Below are 26,931 nucleotides of genomic sequence, written 5' to 3'. Positions count from 1 at the left end.
TAGGTTAAGGTGAGTAAATGTGGAATTGTCTGTCCTGGTGATTAAAAAAAAATTTATTTATGCTGGTCCTGGGGCTTGAACTCTGGGCCTGGGTGCTGTCTCCAAGCTCCTTTTGCTCAAGGATGCATTCTACCACTTGAGCCACAGCACCACTTCTGTCTTTTTCTGTGATTAACTGGAGAGAAGAATCTTTTTTTTTTTTCTGTTTTTGTTTTTGTTGCCAGTCCTGGGGCATGGACTCAGGGCCTGAGCACTGTCCCTGGCTTCTTTTTGCTCAAGGCTAGTACTCTACCTCTTGAGCCACAGCTCCACTTCCGGCTTTTTCCTATATATGTGGTGTTGAGGAATCGAACCCAGGACTTCATGTATAGGAGGCGAGCACTTTACCACTAGGCCATATTCCCAGCCCCTGGAGATAAGAATCTTATAGACTTTCCTGCCTGGGCTGGCTTCCATCCCTGATCCACAGATCTAGACCTCTGAGTAGCTAGGATTACAGGTGTGAGCCACTGGCGCCTGACTCGGTGATTCTAATAGACATATGTCAGGGCCAGGAAAAGATGTACCTGTGGTGAGATGGATGTATGTGAGATAGGTAAATATACACCCGTGGACAGGTGTGTCTGGAACAGATGGGATGATCCTTCTGGACACAGTCACAGGTATGTCCACTGCCTTGTGCCTCACCTTGAAGCGGCGGTCATACTTGGTTACCGAGTCAGCGAAGTCCACCCGCTCCCTCTTGCCCAGGAACTGACGCAGCTCAGGCCGCTCCTCCAGCCCCAGATAGTCTCCGACAAAGTTCCGGTTGATGCTGTTCCGCCTGCGTTCCTTCTTGTTGAGCAGGATGTTAGAAGCTGAGAGGACACAAGGTCATTCCTGAAGGTCACAGGCTGGCTTCTCTGTCTATCTTCAGCTAACCTTCCCACCCAACGCCTCTCACCTTCCTCCCGCATCTCTTCGTACTTTCGTACGGCTATGTGGCGCCGCCAGGCCTTCTGAATGGTGCGGGCAAAGCCATCAAACTTTCGCTCTCGCATTTCTTCCAGGAGGAAAAGCTGGGAGGTAGAGAGGGAGGACAAGGAGGTCCTGGTATCTCCCCAAGGGCTGGAGTGTTTGACACCCCACTTTCCACATAGTCAGCCATTGTAGTCATGCATGGTGGCTCACACCTGTCATCCTAGCTACTCAGGAGGCTGAGATCTGAGGACCACAATTCAAAGCCAGCCTGGGCAGGAAAGTCTGTGGGACTCTTATCTCCAATTAACCAGCAAAAAACTGGAAGTGGAGCTGTGGCTCAAGTGATGGAGTGCTAGCCTTGAGCACAAAAGCTAAAGGGATAGTGCTCAGGCCTTGAGTTGAAGCCCAAGCGCACACACACACACACACACACACACACACACACACACACAAAACCATCCCAGGACCTTCTCTTGAGGTGTTGGTCATAGAACAGAATAGTCTGTTGGGATAGAACATTCATGAAAAAACTCCCAAATTAAAATAGAAATGTAGATTATAAAGGAACAGCATTGTCAGTCAGTGATGATGGGAAAAGCTAATAAAATTGAGGATTTTTTGGGGGGGAGGGTGTCAATGTTTTGCTGAAGGCTAATGCTCTACCACTTTGAGCCACAGCTTTACTTCTGATTTTTCTGGTGTTTAAGAATCTCACAGACTTTCTTACCTGGGCTAGCTTTGAACTGTGATCCTCAGTTCTCAGCCTCCTGAGTAGCCAGGGTGACAGGCGTGAGCCAACAGTGCCCAGTTTAACACTGAGTTTTAAACAAACAATTAGAGGCTAGGCCCCAGTGACTCACACCTGTCATCCTAGATACTGGGGAGGCTAAGAAAGGATTGTGATTTGAGGCCAGCTCATGCAGACAAGTTCATGAGACCTCTTCTGATATAGCTGGGCAAAGTGGGACACACTTGACATCCTGAATTATGTAGGAGGCTGAGATTGGGAGGATCAAGGTTTGAGGCAAGCCTGGATAGAAAAGTCTAAGAGACTCCATCTCAGAGAAGGGAAGCTGTATCTGGTGGCATATACCTCTGATCCTAGAAATGATGAGATGTGCTCAGATGCATGCCCAGCTAAGAAAGAAGATCCCAGTTCTAAAATAACCACTAGGTTAGGTTGCCAGTGGCTCACACGTGTAATCAGGGGGATAAGATCTGTGGATCAAGGTTTGAAGCCAGTCCAGGCAGGCTGTGAGACTCTTATCTCCAATTAACCACCAAAAAGCCAGAAGTAGAGCTACGGATCAAGTGTTAGAGCACCAGCCTTGAGTGAAAAAGCCAAGTGAGAGTTCTAGGCTCTGAGCTCAGGCCCCAGTATCAGCACACGCAAACACAGAGTAGAAAACCAGGGCTAGAGGTGTGTGTGGCTCAAGTGGTTAAATACATGCCTAGCAAGTTTGAGATGAAGCCTTAGCACTGCCAAAAATAATTAGCACTTTATTCAGAGGACTTGTCACATATAGAGTTTGCATGTTCTGTGTTTCTCAGACCAATTCTCCATTGTGTTTTCATGCCCATGTGTATGCCAGGCTTCCTTGGTACAGACTGTGTTTTGCTGAGTGGACAGATTATAAGCAAAAGGAGACTCGCCAGGTGGGAGTGGGTGGACCACTCACCTGGGAACCACTTCCTGTACCCTCAGAGCAGGTGGGACAAGCACCTGAAATGTTATTTCTGCTCAGTGAAGAGGATCCATTGGCAGTACTGGAATTTGAACTCAGGGCTATACTCTTACTTGGCTTACTTCTTGCTTGTTTGGTGCTCTAGTCTTGAGCTACATGTTTGGCCCAGCTTTTTGCTGGATAATTTGGAGATGTAACCATGATCCTCTCAACCTCAGTCTCTCAAATAGCTAGCATCTAGCTCTCTCCTCTCTTTTTGAGATGAGGTCTTGCTATACAGCTCAGGTTAGCTTCAGATTCATTATGTTGCTCTGTCTGTCCTCTATTCTTCTGTTTCAGCCTCCAGAGTTGCTGGGATTGCGGGCATGCACTACCGTGCCCAGGTATTTTTCCTTCTCTCTCTCTAGCTCTAGCGTTGTTTGTGCACACTTACCGACTCTGGGTTCTTCACGAAGACCTTGGTGCTGCCCATCTGGTACTGGTCGGGATCCATGTTGACTGCCCGAAGCAGGTGCTGGACACCCTGCCGTTCGTCCCCATGCCACCGTGGCCATGTCTCAGGGGTCAGAATGGCGTACCTGGAGACAGGTGGGGATATGGGAGGGATAGGGGCAGATGCTGGCCATTCGGGTGGGTGGGGCATCAGGAAGGGGTGGGTGTGGGGGCGTGGTGTGACTAGGGCGGTGCTTCAGGCAGAGGCGTGGTGTCAGGGGCCATGGTGTCACGAGGGGCGGAGCACGTGGAAGGGGCAGTGCGCCACGGGCGTGGCATGAAGGGGGCGTGGTACAGAGGGCGGGGCACCTCACCTTTGCAGGAACTTGGCAAACTGACGGCGGTAGGCGAAGCCCGCCCTGCGCACCCGAATGTTCTCCCTCAGGCCTAGGTACTCCACCTGGTGTTTGACCCTGTTGGGTGGGCGTCCTGAGTCCCCCAAGGGCTGGAAAGTGCACCCCAGGGGCCTGGGGGTGAGGAGCACCTAGATTTGTGCTGGGGCCAGTTCAGACGCCTGGGGGGAGGGGGCGGCTCTGAGGCTCAGCTTGGAAGGCTAGGGAGGGTCATGCCGGTGGTCAGTTCTGGAGTTGGGGTCTGGGGAATTGTGAGGGTCCGCGTGCAAGTCTCTGGCTCATCCCATGCTCAATCTGGGGTTACCTTGGGGGTCAGGGGTGTCTTGTTGAGTTCTGACTGAAACCCTGAAGACTCAAGGTGTTTTAAGCTGGTGTCAAGGGCTCAGTGTGTGGGTCAGGTGACATGGGATGGGTCCATCAAGTGGCCAGACCTGGCCAGCGGGGGTCACCTGCTCTCTTCCCAGTCTCTGGGTCGCTTGGTCTCGTTGGGTTTGATGCAGCGGATGTAGTGGGGTGTGCACCTCTTCAGGGTGGCCACCAGGTCATTGGCTTGTTTCTGAGACAGAGAAAGGTGTGAGATTGGGGACAGGCATATAGGTAGGATCCTGGAGCCTGTCCCTTCCCCCATTGCCAATAAACAGAGACATGGATGTGGGGGGGGGGGTCATAGAGGTACCTGATAAGCCACAGGTGTGCACATCTACCTCTGATTGCTTGGGTGTCCACCCCCCACAGGTGTACACATCTCACCTCTGATTGCTTGGTGTGCACCCCCCCTCCAGCCCAAGACTTGAGTTCAACATATAGACTGGTGGTAGTAAGTGCTGGGGAGAAAGGTTTACTGTCTAACTACCATCAGGAGAGTATTTGTACCTATCTTTCAGGGGGACAAGGGCTTTGGAAGTGTGCAGAAGGCAGCCTTAGCTTATGCACTTTAGTCGCTTGGGTGGGACCAGGAAGGAACTCAGGCCCTCCAGGTGAGAGGAATAGTGGGAATGGCAGCGGCAGACTCAGCTTGGCTGTGAGCCCTTGACTCCTCAGCTGCAAGGTGGGCCTGAGCCATTTCTGTGTCAGGGTCCATGTTGCACCAGTGCTCGCTGATTGGCTGTTAGTATATTACAAGGATGGGCCTTCCATGTTCATGGCAGCCTTTTGAATTACAGTCAAAACATGGAAGTAAGCCAAGTAAAACATAAGGAGGTTGATCCACACGGAATATTACTCAGCTGTAAAAAGGAAGGAAATTTTGACATGCTGAGACATGAGTGAACATCTGGTGGACATGATGCCCAGTGAAATCAGCCACACACAAACAAATACTGTGTGACCCACTCATAGGAGGCCCCTGGAGTGGGGTCACAGAGTCAGTAGACAGGAAGTGGAATGGAGTGGGGGAGTGGATCGGGAGGGAAGTTGGTGTTTCACAGGGACAGAGCTGCAGTTTGGTAAGATGGGAAAGTGCTGGAGATGGACAGTGGGGGTAGTCACATACAATGTGAATGTGCTCATTCCACGGAACTTCCATGCACACTAAACCAGGAAAAATGGTTAGTCTTATGTGCATTTTACAAATGAGAAAATGGGTTGGAGGAGTAACTCACCGGAGAAGTGCATGCTTAGCACATAGGAGGCTTCTGGCCCAACCTCAAGCAACACAAAGGAAAAGAGGAAGGAAAGAAAGAGGAAGGGAGGGTAAAATCAAGGAAAGGAGAAGGAAAGAAAGACAACAATAAAGAGACTGAAAGAATGAAGAAAAAAAGAAAAAAAGGGAAGAAGTGATTGGCAAATGACCAGTGACAATGGAGAGAGAAACTGTGCCAGCCCTCCTCTCTCTCACACACCCTAGGCCCACCTTGATCTTGGAGCCAGCTGTGCTGGGGCGGCTCTTCTTGTCTATATCCAGCTTCTCAGGAAAGAGCATTCGGAGGAAGGCCCTGGGCAGGAGAGAGGATGTTTTGGAGGTGGAGCCTGGCCCTGGGGCATCCTCCCCCAGAGGTGGGCTGCTTCTGTGCCGTGATGCACAACGTGCTTCTCTGTGATTGAGGTGGGTGACCTCCCGCTTGCTCAGCTTTCTTGTTCAGCTGGTGCTCTATGAACTTGAGCCACACACTTCTACCTTTTCGCTGACTAACTGGAGTTAAAGTCCCTCAGACTTCCCTGCCTAAACTTGCTTTTGAACTATGATCCTCAGATCTCAGCCTCCTGAGTAGCTAGGTTTACAGGTGTGAGCCACTGGTGCCTGGCTTGTTTTTTTATTTTTGCTTGGGGGTACTTGGGTTTGAACTCAGAGCCTCTGGCTTGTGAGGCTTGTGCTCTGCCTCCTGAGCCACACCCATTACAGCCTGGGTCAGCTCTTGCCAAGCCCATCACTTGAGCCACGCCCCCCTCCTTTGCAGCCTGGTTCCAGTGGTAGCAAGTGAGAGGTTTTGAGTCCCAATCATAGGACCACCTGAACCAATAGGAATGATAGAAACTGGTACCTAGCTGTATAGTCAGGATGTGTGTGTGTGTGTGTGTGTGTGGTTGGAAGTTTTTACACAGCAGAGTGTAATGTGTTTTCTCTGTGCTAAAGGGACAACTGTCCAATCAGGGAAGAGCCCTGGATGGGAGACATAAGGAACTGGTCCCAGGGTTTCTCTAGTGAGAAACCCTGGGGACTAGGAGAGCAGGATTCACTTCTAGGGTGCTGGGTGATTGAACCCAGGGTCTTCATGCATGCTAAGTGAGCACTCTGCCACTGAGCTATATTCACCCCCAGGCTGTGCAGTTGGAGATTAGAACCTTGTTTCTGCCATGCACTGACCCTCCCCACCCTAAAGTCCCTGGTGTGATGGGGGCTCTGGGGAAGGTGAAGTGGCCCCCAGTCCTCCTTCCATCCCTATGGGGGGGCCTCTGTCCAAGGCTTCCCCAGACCCCAGAATACTCACTGCTCACTGGTCTGCATCAGTTCAATGAGGTCGGAGAAGAGAACGTCTCTGTTTCTCTCGCAGAAGCCGCTGACATTGTAGGAGACCTGGGGGGAGGTTGGTTTGAGGGGTGGGGTGGGGCAATTACAGGGGATGGGTCTCCCCCAGCCTGCTTCAGGGCTCTGGAAGGGGATTTAATCTATTTTTTGGTGGCTTGAAGCCTAGGCCTGGGAGGGGAGGGGGAAAGGGCTTAGGAATTTGCTTTTCAGGGTGGGACCAGGAAGGTGAGGGCTGGGGGCTGGCTTGAGGTCTGGGTGATCGTTCATGTTGGGGTTTGAGGTTGGTCTGCACGCATAGTAAAGGTTCCTGATTGGCTGAATTGGGGCTCCTGGTGGGGGTTTCAAGCTGAGGCTGTCATGCAGGGCCTGTGCACATTGGTGGCCTGGGCTATTGAGAAACATGGAGCAGGGTTCTAGCAACCTAGGGGGCACTGGGAGGATCCTTGATCAGCAGGGGGAGGGAAGGATGGTGGGCTCTGCAGCTTCCTGTCTGGGTGAGCCCCCTGGGGTGCTGTCAGCAGCTTGGCGGAGGGGGGGACACACTTTTCCAGCGTAGTGGTGGATGACAAAGCCAGCGCTCCAGCTGTTGAAGTGTTCATGGGTGCCCACGGCCGCCTGCAGCTTCTGCAGCAGCGTCTGGTCAGCGCCGCCGCCAGTGGCGTGCATGGTGGCACACACATCGTCCAGCACGCTCATGATGCCTGGGGGACTCTGTGAGTGAGCAGAGGGGGCTCAGGCAGGCAAGCCTCACCCCATCCTGCTCCCCTGCACCCAGCTGCGTGTGTATGGGGGTGCCTCCTGTGGACACACTCTGGCTAAGGTGGGGGACAGGGTAGAGGACCCCATTAAGGATCCAAAAGCCTCTTTTCCTTGTCCAGACAGGAGTCATTTGGTGGGAGATCCAACATGGCTGCTCCGACTTTGAGCAGGGCAAGGTTTGTTGAGTGAATAAATGAGAAAAGTGACAGGTGTGCGGGGGTGGTGGTGGTAAAACTAGGATGGCAGGTCCTGGGGAGCCACAGCCATCTCTAGGCCTACCAGGCCCCAGTTCTGGGGTGCATCAAGACTCCTGGCTCTCACCAGTTTGTTTTCAATGAGGTCACAGACGACTTTGTTGTTGAAGTACTCAATGGGGGTCCAGCGGATTCCTTCCTGCACATACTCTTCCTGAGGGGACACAGAAAAGGGGGCGCGTAATTATTTTTTGGTGATAGAAGGGGAATGAATTCAGAGTCTAGTACTTGCTAGGCAGACACCCTACCACTCAAGAGCCATGCCTGTGGGCCTCCATTGGTTATTTGCAATGTTGGGTCTCTCTTTATGCCTGGGCTGGCCTGAGCTGCCATCTTCTTGTTTGGCAGGAGTGGCTGGGATGACAAATGTGTGGCACCATACCCAGACATTGGTTGAGATGGCATCATGAACTTTTGTCTGGGTTGGCCTTGAACCAAGAGCTCAGGATCTCTGCCTTGCAAGCAGCTGGGATTACAGGTTTGAGCTACTGCACACTGTCCCTCTAAATGGCACACCCCCAATAACCTAAAGACCTTCCAGTAGGCCCCACCTTACTAGGGTTTGCCACTTTCCAATAGCTCCATTTAGGGAATAGTGGAACTTCTCTTTTTGTCCTTCTCTTTGTCTCCCTAGCCATGAGGTGAGCAGTTTGATGTTTACTCATTGGATACTCCCCAACATCACCACCAGTGTTTCCATTAGGGGCTTAAAGCTCTGAGTCTTGGGCTGGAACTTCAAAACAATGAGCCAAAAAAAAAAAAAAAAAGCAAAACCCTTTTCTCTTTATAAGCTGATTATCTCAGGCATTTCAATTATAGCAATTCAAAGCTGACTGACTGACACAAGAAGAGAGAGAAGTAGGAGAGGGGGTGTGGTGGATTCCCCAGTGGCTCAGTGATACCCTTCCCCCCTCCCCCATCCCATGGCCAAACTCCATCCTTGGTTGCCCTGCCCACCTGCTCTGCCTTTAGGGTGAGCTCAATAAAGATTTGTTGCAGCTTTTCATTGACGAAGTTGATGCAGAACTGCTCAAAGCCATTTTTCTGCCAAGGAAGGAAAGGGGTCTCTTGTCAATGGGGTGATGCTGGAGGCTGTCCTGGCCACTGGGCTACCCCAGGGTCACAAAGAGGAGAAGGGTTAGAGGCTCAGGGGCCAAACCTGGAAGATCTCGAAGCCGTAGATATCCAGCACACCGATGCTGTACTCTTCTTGGGGTTTCTGCATGGCGCGGTTGATGGCCTGTGTACAGGTGGGGACCGATCAGTAAGCATCTGGACAAACCCAAGCTACCTGCAAGCTACTCTCTGAGTCTTTCTCACTCTTTCTCTGCCTGGTATTGAGGTCCGAACTCAGGGCCTCGTTGTCTGACTTGGCTTGCTTGCTCACAGCTGACACTCTACCACTTGAGCCACACCTCCATTCCAGCTTTCTGTTGGTTAACTAGAGGTAGAGTCTTGTGGACTTTTCTGCCCAGGCTAGCTTGGAACTGTGATCCTCCAGATCTCAGTCTCTTGAAAAGTTAGGATTAGGGAGTGAACCACTGGTGCCGTGTGTGTGTGTGTGTGTGTGTGTGTGTGTGTGTGTGTGTGTGTGTGTGTCTGAGGCTGGAACCAGGGCCTGGAACATACTAGGCAAATTCAGCACTAAGCCACCCCATCTTTAGAGGGCTCTTCCTGAAGATGAATAAAACATGGAGGTCAATGCCTGCACATACTGTTACATAATGTTTTGCTGCAATTGGGATTATTTCTTTTTGTCAGTACTGGGATTTGAACTCCAGGCCTTGTACTTGCTGGGCAGGTGCATTCTTTATCACTTAAACTACACCCACAGCCCTATTTCCTTTAATTTTGAAATAGGCTCTTGCTTTTTGTCTGGGGCTGGCCTGGACCATGGTCCTTCTATCTTACATTTCCTCCTTTATCTGGGATGACAGGTACACACCACAATACCCAGCTTCTTCTACTGAGATGGGGTCTTTCAAACTGTGTGTGTGTGTGTGTGTGTGTGTGTGTGTGTGTGTGTGTATGTATGTGTGTATGTGTATGTGTTTGAGAGTGTATGAGTCCTAGGGCTTGAACTCAGGGCCTGGGTACTGTCCCTGAGCTTCTGTGTTCAAAGCTGGCACACTACCACTTGAAACACACTTCTGGCTTTTTTAGTGTTTAATTAGAGATTAATGTTTCATAGGCTTTCCTGTCTCGACTAGCTTCCAACCCAATCCTCAAATCTCAGCCTCCTGAGTAGTTATATTTGCAGGAGTGAGCAACTGCATTGGGCCATGATTATTCTTGCCCTTAACATGTCATATTCCTTTCCACTCGCACCCCATCCTTCAGTTTGTCTCCTTGGCAACCCTCTGCCCTGCTCTGGTTGATCGAGTGAGGCACCCAGCCCTTTCTGTGGGATGGGGCCTGGACGCTTACCTCCACCAGGAAGTCGAAGAGGCGAGCGTACAGCCCCTTGGCCAGGGCATCGCGGGTGTAGGCTGCCTGCTCCACGTTGAGGGTAACATCAATGGACTCACTCCGCCCACCCCAGCGGCTGTCCATCTTGCGGCTGGTTAGCTTCTCCTGCAGCCGCTCACTGTCGATGCCCAGCAGGTAAGCAGGAAAAGCAAGGACTGCCAGGCCAGGCATAGGAGGCAACTGGTCAGACTCCTGGGGACAGGCATGCCACTCCCTCCCTCCCTTTTTCCCTTCTTCCCTCCTTCCCTCTTTCTAATTTTCTTTCTTTTGCCAGTGTTGGGACTTGAACTCAGGGCCTGGGCACTATCCTGTAGCTTTCTCACTCAAGGCTAGTGCTCTACCACTTGAGCCACAGTTCCACTTCTGGCTTTTTGGTGATTAATTGGAGGTGAGTCTCATGGATTTTCCTGTCTGGGCTGGCTTTGAACCAGGATCCTGAGATCTCAGCTTCCTGAGTAGCTAGGATGACAGGTGTGAGCCACCAGCACTCCGTCTGTCTTCCTGTTTTTCTCAGTGGCACTGAGGAAGCAGTGAGGAAGACAGGGGTATTGATGAGGTCTAGGCCTTCCCTCCCCTGCATCCAGACTCACGGTCTACACTCTCCACCCGCGCGTAGTTTCCCTCTTCACAGAAGCTGACGTTTCCCAGGTGCAGGATCCCAGCTACCAGCTGCAGGACCAGCTGCTGGATGCTGGGTGGGATCCCAATAACCTGCATGGCACTCTGTAGATACAGTGGAGGACACAGCCTGTGTCACCCACCTGAGTCTCCAGCCTGACCCCAGTGACAGGCTCTCCAGCCTGACCCCAGTGACAGGTACCTGGAACCAAAGCATGGATGCCTGACCTGGCTTTTTCATTCACTTGCTGTATGACTGTGTGACAGATAAGTCCCTATACCTCTCTGAACCTTGCTTTCTCCCCCCCCTCCATTCCTTCCCCCCTTTCCTCTCTTCCTTTCCCTGTTCTCTGACTCTCTCACTGTGAGTACTGGGGCTTGAACTCAGATACTTGTGCTCTTGCATAGCTTTTTTTTTTTTTTTTTTTGGCTGGTCCTGTGGCTTGAAGTCAGAGTCTGGGTGCTGTCCCTGAGCTTTTTGCAACTTGAGCCATAGCACCATTCCAGCAATTTACTGATTAATTGGAGATAAAAGTCTCATGGCTTTTCCTGTCTGGGCTGACTTTGAACTCGATCCTCAGAATTCAGCTTCCTGAGTAGCTAGGATTTATAGGCATGAGCCACCAGTACCTGGCCCCTAGCTTTTCTTTCCCTCCCTCCCTCCCTCCCTCCCTCCCTCCCTCCCTCCCTCCCTCCCTCCCTCCCTCCCTCCCTCCCTCCCTCCCTCTCTCCCTCTCCCTTTCTTTCCTTTTTTTTGCTCAAGGCTAGCACTCTTATCACTTGAGCTACAGCCCCACCTCCCATTACCAGCATTTTGCTGGTAATTTGGAGATGAGTTTCCCAGATTTTTCTGCCCAGGCTGGCTTTGAGCCTCGATCCTCAGATCTCAGCTTCCTGAGTGGCTAGGATGATAGGGGTGAGCCAATGACATACAGTTGGTTTCCTGATCTAAGTCATCTTCCCTGAGCTGTGAGGGAGTGGCTGGGGGGCTGGAATGGTGGCGGCTGGTTCTCACCAGGGTCTCACTGAAGTCATTCCGGTCGTCAGTGCCATCCACCTTGTAGGTGTCTGACTGGTTGAGGTAGTAATAGTAGTCAGGGGACATGAGCCCCAGGTTCTGCCGCTGCTCTTGAGAGGCTCCTTCCAGCAGCTGGAGGTGGCCAAAGGTCTTGAGTCTGAGGCTGGCCCTGTGCAGGCCTCTCCTTCCCTTTCCCTGTACCCCGCATGCCCTGCCCTGAAGCCCCCATCTCACACCTGGTAATAGATGTGGAAGTTCCTTTCATTCTCGTTCTGCATAACCACACGAGATTTCTCCAGCAGGAAGTTGGAGATCTTGCCTCCGTCTGGCTCCCCACCTCGGCTGAACTGGATCTCAAAGTACTTGCCCTGAATCCCAGAGAAACCATTTTAACTCTTGCATCCCTGGGCCCTGGGTGGGGTGGGGTGGGGGTCTGCAGCAACAGGGTCTGTGAATCTGATCTCTCTGAAGGGAAGTGATACTTTTTGTGGAACACCTTAAATTTCCCTCTGACTGCGTTCATGCTCCTGTTCGTTTTATCATTTCTTTTTTTTCCTTTTGGTGCCTGTGCTGGGGCTTGAACTCAGGGCCTGGGCACTGTCCCTGAATTTCTTTGCTCAAGGCTGGCAGTGTACCACTTGAGTCACAGCACCACTTCCAGTTATTTTGGTAGTGAATTGGAGATAAGAGTCTCATGGACTTTTTTGTCTGGGCTGGCTTCAAATTGCAATCTTCTGATTTCAGCCTCCTGAATGGCTAGGATTCTAGGAGGAAGCCACCAGTGCCCGGCCCTTTTATCATTTCAAATTTATTTCACTTATTTATTTGTTTTCTCTTAACCAATAGTTCTTGAGATCTGAATTTATGGTCCAGTTCTTTTACTGTTTAGGTGTGTGGATCAGACAATAACAATAACAATAATAGTAATAATAATGTAATTTTCCGAGGTTCTTCTGTTTCCTCATCTATAAATGGGATGATATTAAAATCCATATGGTAGATGTCATTAGTTTCAGTTTTCCTTCTATTGTTTTCATTTTCACTTGTTTTGGAACATTATGTAAATGAAATTATGTAGTATGCATTTCAAAGAACTAATAATACATTACAATGACATGAATGGCACTCAAAACATGTTTGTACAATACTAGGGCTTGAACTCAGGGTTTGGGGTGCTGTCCCTTAGCTTTTTCCCTTTAAGGCTGGTGGTCTACCACTTGAGCCACACTGCCAGGCTACATTTTGTTTTTTGTCAAATGGACCATATATCTGAAAGTAGTTGTGTCCTGCTAGATTTGGTCCTGGCTCTGTGGGGGGGGGGGGGTGGGAGAGGGAGGGTTATTTTGACTCACAAAGCGGCTAGAGTTGTTGTTCCGCACAGTTTTGGCATTGCCGAAGGCCTCCAGCAGCGGGTTTGATTGCAGGATGATGTCCTTGACATGCTGGGGGCAGAGGCAGGTAGGAGGAGGTGGGTCTGGGTCAGGTGGGTGGTTGAGGACGAACCAGCCCCAAGGACAAGGCTCAGCTCATCCCTTGGTCCCTTCTCAACTCACCTGGACCTTCTCTCCCCCTCCAGACACCTTGGAGATGTAGCCCATGATGTATTTAGCAGCCACAGTCTTCCCAGCTCCGCTCTCTCCACTGGGGGTCCATGGAAGAAGGAATGGTCATGCATTGAGCACCTATTGTATACCACGCAGAACTCCAGATAGCAGGAAAGTTTCTGCCCAGCTGGGTGTGGTGGCTCAAGCCTGTAATCCCAGCTACTTAGGAAGGAGAAATCAGGAGATTGCAGTTCCATGGCCTGGCCCAGACAGAAAAGAAATGTGAGCAACTCCGTTTCACCTAAGGGCTGGATGTGGTGGTGCATGCCTGCCACCCCCAGTGACAGGGGGAAACAAAAGTAGGAGGATCACAGTCCAAGCTGGCCTGGGCATGATAATCAATGGAGCTGGGTGCTGTGTGGGGCTGGGAATGTGGCTTAGTGGTAGAGTGCTTGCTTAGCATGCATGAAGCCCTGGGTTCAATTCCTCAGTACCACATAAACAGAAAAGGCTGGAAGTGGAGCTGTAGTTCAAGTGGTAGAGTGCTAGCCTTGAACAAAAGAAGTTCAGGGACAGTGTTCAGGCCCTGAGTTCAAGCTCTAGAACTGGCAATAAAACAAAGAAACAAGTAAATTGCACCCAAGTACAACATAGTGCCTAGTGAGTATTACTGCTGCATTTGTTCACCCTTTGTGTCTTGTTTTCTATGCCCCCCCCCATTACCTTGTTCAAAGGCAGATAAATTAAGACAAGAAGAAAAAATACACCCAGCAGGGCACCAGTGGCTCACACCTATAATCGTAGCTACTCAGGAGTCTGAGATCTGAGGATTGTGGTCAAAGCCAGCCTGGGGAGGAAAGTCTATGAGACTTTTCTCTCCAATGATGCACCAGAAAACCAGAAGTGGTACTGTGGCTCAAAGTGCTAGAGCACTAGCCTTCAGTGAAAGAGCTTAGGGACAGTGCCCAGACCCTGAGTTCAAGCCCCATAACCACCACTACCAACAAAAAATACATCCAGCTGGAGTCAAATAGTGCAAAATATTTGAAAGTAGAACAAAGTGTTGGAGACAAAGGGGGACAACAAGAGCCCCACTTGGGCGGGTAATTCTAGGCCAGTGCCCCTGCCATACCTGATAATGACACACTGGTTTTCCCCGTCGATGAGCATATTCCGGTACATGTTGTCAGTGAGGGCGTAGATGTGCGGGGGATTCTCGTACTGGGCCTGGTATGGAGGGGAGGTTGGGTTTCAGCCCTGGGATGGGAGCTGGCGGGCAGTGGTCTTAGGGTTGGGGGCTGGGCCTCCCCTGGCCTGGGCCTTACCGCACCCTGGTAGAGGTCAATCTCGCGGTCTGTGAAATATGGCATCTGCTTGAAGGGGTTGACGGAAATAAGCACAGAACCGATGTATGTCTGAGGGGGAGGGAGGTCAAGGGCTATGCAGTGTCCTCGTTTGTCCCCCAATGACCCTTTGGGTCCATTCTGTTTCTCATAGGCCCTCCCAAAGCCCCATTGTTTAAAGATCTCAGGTGTGCCTCTAATCTCTAAGGAAAGGCTGGGTCCAGCAAGAGGGTGAATTGGAGGGATGTTGTGGCTGAGCTACTCTAGGGCAGCCAGAGCTGTCCCAAGCCCTATCCCTGGGGTCATGCCACTGTTCTCTGTCCTCTGCCTCCCTCCACCCATATATATATATATATATAAATATATATATATATATATATATTTTTTTTTTTGCCAATCCTGGGCCTTGAACTCAGGGCTTGAGCACTGTGCCTGAGTTTCTTTTGCTCAAGGCTAGCACTCTACAACTTGAGGCACAGCTCGACTTCTGGCCTTTTCTGTTTATGTGGTGTTGAGGAATTGAACCCAAGGTTTCACACATGCTAGACAAGCTCTCTACCACTAAGCTACATTCCCAGCCCTACCACCCATCTTATTCTTGGGGCCCGGCCTCCTTCTGTGCCTCCTTCACTCCCTCCATCCTGTCACCACTTCCTCTGCTGCCTTGTCAGCCTCCAGCCCTTCCCTGCCTGCCAGTCAGGGTACAAAGATGTAGTCATCCATGAAGCGCTTTCGGAGGTTGCTCACGATGGCGTCCTCTGTGATTTGAGACAGTAGCACCATGTCGTCCACGCCGCTCTGCTTCACATTGTGGCTCTGCCAGTGGAACCGCTCCTTGCTGCCCTGGGGGTGGGTTGGGGGTGAGCCATGCAGGAAGGGACCCACATGGTCCCCTGAGTCTAACCTATCTCAGCCATCTCTGTCTTAGGACAAGATCGCAGACAAGGTCCCAGCCAATTTCAGGTCCATCTCTGAGCTATCTCTCTCTCTTCCTGTCTTTCTTTTTTGCTGGTCCTGGGGCTTGAACTCAGGGCCTGGGCACTGTCCCTGAGCCTCTTTGTGCTCAAGGCTAGCTCTCTATCACTTGAGTCATAGCACCACTTCTGGCTTTTTCTGAGTAGTTTATTGGAGATGGAAATCTCATGGACTTTTCTGCCTGGGCTGGCTTTGAACCATGATCCTTAGATCTCAGCCTCCTGAGTAGTTAGGATTAAAAGCATAAGCCATGGGTGCCTGGCTTCTGAGACATCTCTTTTGGACCCTCTGCTATTCATGCATATGAACATGGATGTGCAAGTATCTGTAGTTATGCCCTAATTTGCATTCCTTCACTGGATTGTAGGGTAGTTCTATGTTTAGTTTTCATTTATTTATTTATTTTTGCCAGTCCTGGTGCTTGGACTCAGGGCCTGAGCACTGTCCCTGGCTTTTTTTTTTTTTTTCTCAAGGCTAGCATTCTGCCACTTGAGCCACAGCGCCTCTTCTGGCCTTTTCTATGTATGTGGTGCTGAGGAATCAAACCCAGGGCTTCATGAATACGAGGCAAGCACTCTTGCCACTAGGCCATATTCCCAGCCCTATGTTTAGTTTTTATCTTGAGGAATCTCTCCACTCTGACTTCCATAGTAGTTACACTAATATATAAAGTGGTGAATTTCTACTTCTGAGAAGTATATGTTTAGCTCACTGGCCCATTTATTAACTGGGTTATGGATTCTCTGGGGATCTAGTTTCTGAGTGACTTTTTTTCCCCTGGAAATTAGACCTGTCCAACATATAGCTGACAAAGATCTCTCATTCTGAGCAGGGCGCCAGTGGCTCATGCCTGTAATCCTAGCTACTTATGAGGCTGAGATCTGAGGATCAGAGTTCAAGTCAGCCTGGGCAGAAAAGTCCATGAGACATTCATCTCCAATAAACTACTCAGAAAAATCTGGAAGTGACTCTGTGGCTCAAGTGGTAGAGTGCTAGCCTTGAGCACAGAGAGGCTCAGGGACAGCGCCAGGCCCTGAATTCAAGCCCCAGGACTGGCAAAATGTTATTTTAGCTTAGTGACTATATCTTGTACTGTGCAGAAACGTGTGTGTGTGTGTGTGTGTGTGTGTGTATGTGTGTATGTGTGTGTGTATGTGTATGTGTGTATGTGTATGCATGCATGCCAGTTCTGAGGTTTGAACTCAGGGCCTGGGTGCTGTCCCTGACTTGCTTTTTTTGCGCAAGGCTAAAGCTCTACTTACTGCTAAGTCACAGTGCCACTTTTTTTTTTAAGTGATTAATTGGAGATAAAAGTCTAGTCTTATGGACTTTCCTGTCCCCACTGGCTTCGAACTGCGATGCTCAAAATTATATTAAGTGAAGTAAACCAGACCAAAAGAAAAGTAGGTTGCATGGTTTCCCTCATTTGTAAGAACTAGAATATGTCTATGATATTCTGTTTGTTTGTTTGGCCAGTCCTGGGGCTTGAGCTCAGGGCCTGGGCACTGACTCTGAGCTTCTTTTGTTCAAGGCCAGTGCTCTACCACTTGAGCCACCCTGTTACTTCCAGCTTTTTCTGTTTATGTGGTGCTGAGGAATCAGACTGCGGCTTCTTGCATGCTAGGCAAGCACTTTTCTACTAAGCCACATTCTTAGCCCATATGATATTATTAATGGGATCTCAATGATGAATCATATCAATGTGAACTCCAAGATATGGAAACAAGAGGTTCTTATTATGTCTTGTATGTAGTTTTTTTCTCTCTCTTAGTTTTCTGTACCTGTGTCTTGTATAAAAGATTTTTCAATTTGTGGAAGGGAAAGGGAATCACAGAAACAGCAGGACAAAGGATGAATGAATGCAACATTGAGACTCACTTGACACTGTTGGCTATAAACCTTGCAATTTTGGGGGGAGGGGAGTAGGGAGGAATAAGCAGGAGAAAATGAGAGATGGGGTAATAGTGTTTAAAAACAAATGTACTCGGGGCTGGGAATATGGCCTAGTGGTAGAGTGCTTGCCTCATATACATGAAGCCCTGGGTTCAATTCCTCAGCACCACATATATAGAAAAAGCCAGAAGTGGCCCTGTGGCTCAAGTGGTAGAGTGCTAGCCTTGAGCAAAAAGAAGCCAGGGACAGTGCTCAGGCCCTGAGTTCAAGCCCCAGGACTGGCAAAAAAAAAAAACCAAAACCAAAACCAAAACAAAACAACAACAAAAACACCAAATGTACTCATTACCTTCCTTATGTAACTGTAACCCCCTGCTCATCATCTTTTCAATAAAGATTAAAATAAAATTAAAAAATTAAAAAAACTAACTGTGATGCTCAGATCTCAGCCTCCTGAGTAGCTAGGATTACAGCACATTCATTCTTTTTGAAACTATGGGAGTTGGTATATCCAGGAGGTGTGAAGGACATGTCAGGGGGCCCTATAAGGTATCTATTGTAAGAAGTGGGGGTTGGGGCTGGAGTCCTGTGACAGAGTACTTATTTAGCATGCAGGGGGCCTTGTGATTCATCCCCAGTATGGCAAAAATAGGGGTACTAGGGTGATGCATTGAAAGCCCCAGCTGCAGGGAGCAGGTTCTGGGGGAGGGAGGAAGTTTGTGGGGAGCAGCAGGATACAGTGGTTGAAGATGGCACCCATCAGAGTGGGGCTGGGTGGGAGGTGAGAGGCCCAGATGAGATGTGGGAAGGTGGAGATGGTTGGGAAGCAGCAGAGAGCCTTTGACCAAGCTTGGCTTTTGGAGACTCCATGGACTCTCAGAGGGGCCCAGGAGGGTATTGGCAATATTGTCCTGGGGGTCAGAAGTCAGATGGGAGGTGAGGAGGTGGAGGGGGTAGTGCGGATGCTGCGAGCCCATGGGTTGAGAAGAGGAAGGACAGAAGCAGGGGTGATGGGAGGGTCAGGTGGATTTCCTGTTTTCAAGATGAGGAGACCAGGGCGTGAGGGTGAGTGCCATGAATAAATGGCCATAGTTGTGGTATTTTTGGACTTTGTGAAGTTTCTGGCCTAGGGCTAGGATGGGAGTTTGGGAGCCTGGGACAAAAGTTAGCCACCATACTGGCATTTTCTTGGTGCTAGTTTCTGTTTCTGTGGTAATTCTTGTCAGTCCTGGGGCTTGAACTCAGAGCCTGGGTGCTGTTCTTAAGCTTGTGCCAAGGCTAGCACTCTACCACTTGAGCCACAGCACCACTTACAGCTTTTTCTGACTAGTTTATTGGAGATAAGAGTCTCACGGGGGGCTGGGAATATGGCCTAGTGGCAAAGTGCACATATTGGATACATGAAGCCCTGGGTTCGATTCCTCAGGACCACATATATAGAAAAAGCCAGAAGTGGCACTGTGGCTCAAGTAGCAGAGTGCTAGTCTTGAGCAAAACGAAGCCAGGGACAGTGCTCAGGCCCTGAGTTCAAGCCCCAGGATTGGCAAAAAACCCACAAAACCAAACAAGAGTCTCATGGGCTGTCCTACCTGGGCTGACTTTGAACCGCTGTCTTCAGATCTCAGCCTCCTGAGTAGTTAGGGTTACAAGTGAGCTTTTTAAGTTTCTTTGGTGATGATGGGGCTGGAACACAGGGCCTTATTCATGCTAAACTCATGCTCTACCAATGAGCCACATCCCCCAGTTTTAATCTAACTTGTGCAGATTTTTCTCCTCTTTGCTTTCTTTTTCTTTTCCCTTTTGTTTTTGGTGGCAGTATTGGGGTTTGAATTCAGGGACTGATCCTTGCTTAGCTGGTGCTCTACCACTTAAACCATGCTTCCATCCTGGCTTTTTTGCTGGTTAATTAGAGATGAGTCTCGCTGGCTCTTCTGACTACCTTTTAAACTTTTCTGGCTGCCTTTGAACCTGAACCATGGTCCTCTAGATCTCAGCCCCTTGAGTAGCTAGGATAACAAGAGATAATAAGTGTGAGCCACTGGCATCCAGCCTTGACATCAGCTTTTTAAGTGAATTGTTTCATCCCACCATACTATTATTAGATACATTTTGCAGAAGAGAAAAGTGTGGCACTGAGGATCAGGGGTCACCCAGCGGGAGCAGAGCCAGCTTGGTGGGAGAAGGCTGGCTGCCTCCAGTCCAGTCTGGGGAGGAGGTGGCTGGGGTTAGTGTTTCAAGTCAGATGAAGAAGATTGTGTAAGAGGTGCTTGGGAGCTACTTACTGCTGAGAAACACTGACTCCTTACTTGGGCCCACAAATTGCCTGGGTGCAGCATTAAAGCTAGGCACCCAGACTCCATTTTGTATCTACATTCTCTGTCCTGAGCAGTCCTCCCTGTAGTCACATTGTGGCCATCTTGGAAGCTGGGAAGGGGACCAGCTCCTGTCTTGCTAGGTGCTAGTGGCATGTTGAAATAAGATCCTCTTGTCCAGTCCTGAGGCAGTGCCTTGTACCGTCACCTGCGGCCCCCTCTGGGCAAGCCTGGGGCTTGGGACTGCTTTAACTCTTGCACATCTCCCCTTCCTCCCCCCTCTCCCTACTTAATTTAAGGACCACTTCCGTACCCCCAAAAGATGCTTTGAAGCCAGGCACTGGTGGCTCACTCCTATGATGCTAGCTATTCTTGAGGCTGAGCTCTGAGGAACACAGTTCAAAGCCAGCCCGGGGGGCAGAAAGTCCTGGGCAGAAAGACTCTTGTCTCCAATTAACTACAAGAAAGCCAGAAGTGGAACTGTGGCTCAAGTGGGAGAGTGCTAGCCTTGAACACAAAAGCTCAGGGACACTGCTTATGCCCTGAGTTCAAGTACCTGCATGGACACAGAAAATCGATCAATCAATCAAAGATGATTTGGAGTACTGCCTTCCATGGCTGCCATGTAACCAATCTTCCTTTCCCTTCCCTTCTCTTCCTTTTCCTTCTTTCTTTTTTTTTTTTTTTTTTCCCATTGTAGGGCTGAGCTCAGGGCCTGGGCTTTGTCACTAAGCATTTTTATTCAAGGCTAGCTCTCTACTACTTTGAGCCATAGCACTACTTCTGGTTTTCTGGAAGTTAATTGGAGATAAGAGTTACAGACTTTCCTACACAGGCTGGCTTTGAACCACAATCCTCGGATCTCAGCCTCTTGAGTAGTTAGGATTACAGGCATGAACCAGCGGCACCTGGCTGACCCTCCCTCCCTCCCTCCTGATGGTTGTAGGGCTTGAACTCAAGGCTTGGGCACGGTTCCTGAGCTTTTTCACTCAAGGCTTGTGCTCTACCACTTTGAGCTACAGTGCCACTTCCAGTTAATGGGAGATGACAGGCTCATGGACTTTCCTGCCCTGGCTGGCTTTGAACTATGATCCTCCTATCTCTGCCTCCCAAGTAGCTAGGATTATGGGCTTGAGCCACCAGTCCCAAATCTCCTTTCTCTGTCTTTCACCATGTCTCTTTATTTGGCACATGGAGTTGAGTGGCTGGATCTAGTGTGGCATTTCTGGAGGGGGCCTAGGTTCTAAACACTGATTTCAGTTGGGGTGGGGATAAGCTTGGTCCTGCCCTGGGTTTCCTCTTTCTGGCCAAGTGATCCAAGGCTACTTCCGCTTGCTGGGCTGAGGCCCCAAGGCCAGCTGTCTGGCCTCTATCTCCTCTGGCCTTCAGAACTGTTCCTCTTCCTGTCATCTTCTCTTCCCTCACTCAGCAGAGGAGCCTCTGTCTCTCACCTTGGCTCTCCAGATTCCCCTAGACACCCATGGATCCCAAGTATCACAGGCGGGTTATGTGGTGGGGAGAAGGCTTTCCAGGATGTTTAGGGTGGATTTATCCAAACCTCAGTTTCCCCATCTGTCACATAGGTTCCATTATGATCTCCTCTTTGGCATTGGTGAAAGGGGTCATGAACTGAATGGAGATCCAAGGGATCTTGGGCAGTGGTGACTCCAGTAGTGTTTAGTGCACCAGGCACCCATGACTCACACCTGTAATCCTAGCTGCTCATGAAGCTGAGATTTGAGGGTCATAGTTCTAAGCCAGCCTGGACAGCAAAGTGTGTGAGACTCTTATCTCCAATGAACCAGCACAAAGCTGGAAGTGGCTGTGGCTCCAGTGGTAGAGCACCAGCCTTGAGAGAAAGAGCTCAGGGACAGCGCTCAGGCCCTAAGATCAAGCCTCGATTTGGGCACAAAACCAAAAGCAAAAACCAAACCAAAAGTGTTTGACAGAGGGCTAGGAAATAATAGTTGGTCCACACATCAAAGGAATGAATTGGGGCATGAATGAAATATCACAGGCCTGTCTTCCCCATGAGGCTCCCTCTCCTATATTCCCCCAAAATCTCCAAGGGAGAAATTGTTCCTAAGTCCTTCCCTTGGTGGTAGAGGGCTATGCAGGGGCTGTGGTGCCAATTGACCACAAGCCAAATATGACTCAACTCTTGCTGGGCTCTTGTGAAAGAGTCAGGGGCTAGAGGTGGCTGGGGGAGGAGGAAGTGGCCTCTTCCTTCAGCTCAGCCCAAAGCATGGGGTGGGGGAGGGGGACAGTTTTCCCAGTGCCCAAGAAGGTAGGGACTGGCTGTGGTCAGAGTGGTCAGATAGGGGTGAGCAAGCCCCATGGTGAACACATTTCCTTCCTGGTCCCTGGGTGGATGGGGTCTTCTCCCTGCGGGGGTGGGGTGGGGGTGTGTGTGTGTGTGTGTGTGTGTGTGTGTGTGTGTGTGTGTGTCCTGGGGTTTGAACTCGGGACCTTGCATTCCTACTTGGCATTTGCGTTCAAGGCTGGTGCTCTACCACTTGAACCATAGCTCCACTTTCAGTTTTTTGGTAATTCATTTGAGATGTGTCTCATGGACTTTCCTGCCTGGGCTGGCTTGGTGCGATCCTCAGAGCTCAGCCTCCTGAGGAGCTAGGATGACAGGCGTGAGCCATCAGTGGCCTGGCTAAGAATAGCCATTTTTGAGTTCCTGCCTCCTGTTTCCTGGCCTGGAGTCAGGGGGAAGGGATCCACAGGAAGGGACAGAGCTTTTGCAATTTGCCCTCGAGGTTCCAGGCTCATGGCTCCTGGGCTGACAGAACAGAAACACAACAGCCACTTCCTTCCTGGGGACCTTGAACTGTGCACCTCAGACACTTGCAGTGGCCACCATGAAACCAGCTCTGCTCCCTGCCCCGCCCTGGGGCCCCCTGGGGAGCCTAGGTCATGCTCATCATCCGCAGCTGAGTGGGGTTTTGCAGCCATACCTGGCATCCCTCTCCCCAGCCCCATGTACCATGCAAACAACACTAGGACCTCCAGAAGTTCCTGGGCCTCCATCCTCCACTTCTGCCCCCAGGAGTCTCGGCTGTGGCCTTTATCCAACAAACAGGGCCCTTGCCTTTCTGAGCTCCCATCTCCCTAAATATCACATGCAGAGGGTGGAGCTAAGGGAATCCTGGCCTTAAATCTCTTGCTCACTGTGGAAGAGTCTTGGAGATGGGGTCTCCAGGCGCTCAGGCGGACCCCAGCCTGTCTTTTGTTCAATGCTAGCTATCCTCTTTCTTGTCCAATTAGTTGCCAGTCTTCGTGATTCTCCCTCTGAAATCCTTCACTTTCTGCCCATTCCCTTAGCCAGCGGGCCACATCACTGACCTCCATTGCTTTATGTTTGAATCTTAAAAATAACCATTCTTGGGGTTGGGAATGGGGCTTAGCAGTAGAGCGCTTGCCTAGCATGCATGAAGCCCTGGGTCCCATGCCTCAGCACCACATACACAGAAAAAGCTGGGAGTGGCACTGTGGCTCAAATGGTAGAGTGCTAGCCGTGAGCAAAAAGAAGCCAGGGACAGTGCTCAGGTCCTGAGTCCAAACCCCAGGACTGTCAACAAAACAACAACAATAAAAACCATTCTTGTCATCTAGTTGATTGCCCCCTCTCTACCTCCAGAAAATTAACAGAAACAACCAAGAACATCATCAACCTTGCCTACAATCACCCATCACCATCTGTGGCCATCAACCCTTCGTAACTGGCTACCTATCAACAATGACAAGCAGCCAGGTGTGGTGGTACACACCCTATGATCCTAGGGTGAGGATGGAGAGTTGGAGGCCAGCTACACAGTAGGTGACACTGTGAGACTCTTTCTCAAAAGAAAAACCAAAACAAGCCCACAAGGAAACCTCCACCATTGACAACAGGCATGGCCAGTACCACCAGCCCATCCAAAGCCACACATGACTACCATGAGCAACACTCCAAAGTCAGCCTTCACCCTGTGTCCCACTCAGAATCCAATAGTGAATTGTCAGCCAGCAACAACCAGCAGCAGACCCACCCACTGCCTTTATCAAATCCCAAAGACTTCCCACCCAAACCAACCCGCCACTAACAACCAACTTTCCAGACCAGAGCCCATCAAAGACACCCATAATCACTACACACAAGAACCTCTGTTAACAACAACCTGAACAAACAGCAGCAACATCACCACCACAGCCAACAACCCAACATCAATCCAGCAGCAAGCACCTGAAGTGATTCATCCACCAAGAACAATCACCCACCCCATCTCAAAGCCCAAGCCAGGTCAACTATGGGTACTGACCTTACATCCTTGTTTCTCTGAAGGACTTAGGATCACCATTTCAAAGAATTTTTTTTAATGTTGGAATTTCAACTCAGGGCCTCTGTATGCTAGGCAGGCACTTCTCCCTTTGAGCCACATCCCAAACCTTTTTACTTTAGTTTTTTCTAGATAGTTTTTTTTTCTTTGTCAGTCCTGGGTCTCTCAGGGTCTGGTGCTGTCCTTGAGCTTTTTCACTCAATGCTGGAGCTCTACCACTTGACCCACAGTTCCACTTCTGGCCTTTTGATGGTTAACTAGAGAGAAGAACCTCATGGACTTTCTAGTTTAAGTTGGCTTCGAACCTCAATCTTAAGATCTCAGGTTCTTGAGTAGCTAGGATTATAGGTATGAGCCACTAATGGCCAGCTATAGGTAGATAGACAGTGTGTGTGCGTGTTTGCCTTGGGCTGGCCTCAGACAATGACCCTTCTGCCTAGAGCTTCCTGTGTAGCTAGGGTCACAGACAAGTGCTATCATACCTGGTTTATAGACTGCTGTGGAAATTGCTACAATTTCTGAAATCCCATTTTCTGCCTCCCGAATGGCTGAGATTACAGGCATGAGTTGTAGTGTCTTTATTTCTGTTCCATCATCTTCTTTGATTCTGGGGGTCTTGCTATGTAGCCCAGATTAGCCTGGAACTCATGATCTTCCTGTCTTAGCCTCTCCAGTGCTGGGATTACAGGTGTGCTCTATCATGACTGGCTATACACTGTCTGAGCCATCTGCCAAACAATCATGTTGACTAAGCATTTTTGCAGCTTTCAGTGGGCAGGGTTCCTTTCCTTTCAGGTAGCAAATTTGTCTTGTGCTTTCCGTCTCATTCCGTCCATCTGATCTCTATCTATCTGATCTTCCTGCTTAGATGCCTTCTGGTGATTTTCATTGCAAGCTGCAAATCACCCGAGCATCTTTAGCCAGGGCCACTCAATTCATCACTGGCTTTCTGAACAATCTTTGCAGCCTCGGTTTCCTTCACCACCTCCCTGCAGCTGGCCCCTATCCTAGGCACACACCCTCATCCTTGGTGACAAAGAATGAAAGCTGAAGTGGTCTGAGGACTCCTAGCACTGTTGGATGACTTACTATGTGGCTCATGATGTCGTTGAGTCTAGACCCTGGGTGGTGTGAGTCCCTCCATCTTGTCACCATTGCCAGTGACCCCAGCCTCAATACACAGCAAGCAACATCTCTGTTTTAAGTGTCTCCACCACCATATTTGGGTGGTGGCATGAACCAAGTCCCTTTCCCTTTCCCTTTTCCCTTCCTGGGTTAGAGCCCCAGCTTCCAGAAGCTAAGCAAGCACTCTTCTACTGAGCTGCCCCACCAGCTCTGTCCTCTACCTTCTGCTCTGCCACCTCCTGTCACCCACAGAGCCACACTGTCACTTGGCCCCATTGTCTGGGAGCCACAGCTTCCCTGGCCCACTTGTAGACTCTCAGAATAGCCCCAACCCCTGCCTGTCTGAAGGTTCCAACAAACACCCCCCCCCCCTCACCCCAGGACAACCTCCAGAGGTAGCTGACTTTGAAGTGTCACATCTGTGTTGTGTGATCAGTGGCCCTGAGAGAAGTGACTTGGCTCAAGGCCACACAGGGAGAAGAGGGGTCCCCAGCTTGGTAGGACACTGGGTTTCCTAAGGCCCAGGGAAGGGGCTGTGTGAACCCCTCAAGGACTTCCCTCTCCATTCCCCCCATCTACCAGTTATTGCCTCATTGTTGGTCCCATAACCACTCTGCAACCCTCACATGAGAGCCTGGTCCCTGGAAAGTGGCACAAAGAGGATACCTGAGCTGCCTTGAGGGACTCCCATAGTCACTCCTTCTCACTTTCTGGTGGTGGTCTTAGGGCACCACTATCTACCTGATGCCCCCATTGACACGCCCCACTGCACCTCTGAGGACTTACCATGGTGGCCGCTGGTGGCCCAGCTCCTAGGGGGCACTTGGATGGGTTTTGGCAGGGGTCCAGGCTCACCTAGGGGGCTCCTGGGGACATAATCCTTCTGCTCTGGCCTGAGTTCCTCTTACAGCCACCTCGACTCTCTCACTTCCTTTAATGGGAGGGGCCATGGCTACCGGGGAGGGAAGCTGAGCCCTAAGGGCGGGGAGAAAGCTGGGAGCCCTAGGCACGGCTGGGGAAGCTGTGTGCGCACACACGCTCAGAGCCAATGGTTACCAGTCACAGCCAGACCCCAGGACCCCATTCTCCATCTCCTTAGGGCTACAGGCTACAGTATGGGGCACACACACACTCAGATCAGCCAGCTGCAGGACTGGCTGCATCTTTGCTGGGAGGTGTTTTGAGAGGCTGAGGCCATCCCTGAGGCAAATGCCCCTCTTGTGTCTGGGAAAGGCAAAAGGAGGGAAGGAGTGGGGTAGAAGCCCAATGCCCCTGGAGGTCTCAAACTTTTGTTTCACACCTGGATTTTGTTACCTCCTGATGATTTGCTTTCCCCATCTCCTCAGTCTAAAACAGCGACTCCCAGCAGCAGCCAGCCCAACCTGAGACCACACCAGACCACACAGGATTCATCTGTGGCAGTGCCAAGAGGTTGTCACCTGCCCAAGCCACCCAGCCAGGTGTTCTTGTGTTCTTGGGCGGGACCTATGCGCATCCTAACAGGTGCTGCGATGGGCGCCCCCTGGTGGCCACAAGGAGGTGGAACCTGCTTCTTGTGGATCAGAGCAGATTTGTTGAAGGGACAACAAACTACAGGCAGGACCCCACTTTAGTGGCTCTGTCTTTCACAAGAACTGTACTTCTGTCTTAAAAAATGGCCAGGTTCTTGTCTCTGTTGGTCCAAGTCTCCTCTCTCTGGCAGCTAGGATGACTTTTTAATTTTAAAGAAAACTTTTGGTGCCAGTCCTGGGGCTTGCACTCTATCTTAGCTCTCTTCACTCAAGGTTGGCACTCTTTTTTTTGGGGGGGGGGGCAGTCCTGGGCCTTGGACTCAGGGCCTG

The 26,931-nt window shown here is 50.4% G+C and overlaps 1 protein-coding gene across 1 annotated transcript in view; it reads right to left on the bottom strand.

The window, feature by feature from the left end:
- Myo1f (myosin IF) overlaps positions 1 to 26,007 on the bottom strand; it is a 30,371-nt gene extending 4,364 nt beyond the window's left edge. Inside the window, exons 1-21 of the mRNA XM_048342078.1 lie at positions 25,877 to 26,007; positions 15,166 to 15,303; positions 14,443 to 14,532; positions 14,250 to 14,344; positions 13,127 to 13,214; positions 12,926 to 13,015; positions 11,810 to 11,941; positions 11,571 to 11,705; positions 10,528 to 10,660; positions 9,896 to 10,092; positions 8,628 to 8,708; positions 8,426 to 8,512; positions 7,536 to 7,622; positions 6,999 to 7,166; positions 6,418 to 6,503; positions 5,343 to 5,424; positions 3,940 to 4,046; positions 3,452 to 3,550; positions 3,079 to 3,223; positions 944 to 1,058; positions 688 to 857 (exon numbers count right to left, since the gene is read on the bottom strand). Coding sequence (XP_048198035.1) covers positions 688 to 857; positions 944 to 1,058; positions 3,079 to 3,223; positions 3,452 to 3,550; positions 3,940 to 4,046; positions 5,343 to 5,424; positions 6,418 to 6,503; positions 6,999 to 7,166; positions 7,536 to 7,622; positions 8,426 to 8,512; positions 8,628 to 8,708; positions 9,896 to 10,092; positions 10,528 to 10,660; positions 11,571 to 11,705; positions 11,810 to 11,941; positions 12,926 to 13,015; positions 13,127 to 13,214; positions 14,250 to 14,344; positions 14,443 to 14,532; positions 15,166 to 15,303; positions 25,877 to 25,879 — 2,328 coding nt within the window. The 5' untranslated portion in view covers positions 25,880 to 26,007. The remainder of the gene's footprint in view (positions 1 to 687; positions 858 to 943; positions 1,059 to 3,078; positions 3,224 to 3,451; positions 3,551 to 3,939; positions 4,047 to 5,342; positions 5,425 to 6,417; positions 6,504 to 6,998; positions 7,167 to 7,535; positions 7,623 to 8,425; positions 8,513 to 8,627; positions 8,709 to 9,895; positions 10,093 to 10,527; positions 10,661 to 11,570; positions 11,706 to 11,809; positions 11,942 to 12,925; positions 13,016 to 13,126; positions 13,215 to 14,249; positions 14,345 to 14,442; positions 14,533 to 15,165; positions 15,304 to 25,876) is intronic.
- Between the last annotated feature and the right edge of the window lie 924 nt (positions 26,008 to 26,931).

This window comes from Perognathus longimembris, chromosome 3, assembly GCF_023159225.1.
Source record: "Perognathus longimembris pacificus isolate PPM17 chromosome 3, ASM2315922v1, whole genome shotgun sequence".
Taxonomy (NCBI): domain Eukaryota; kingdom Metazoa; phylum Chordata; class Mammalia; order Rodentia; family Heteromyidae; genus Perognathus; species Perognathus longimembris.
The sequence above is the reverse complement of the archived record's forward strand: the minus strand, read 5'-3'. Positions and strand labels throughout refer to the sequence as shown.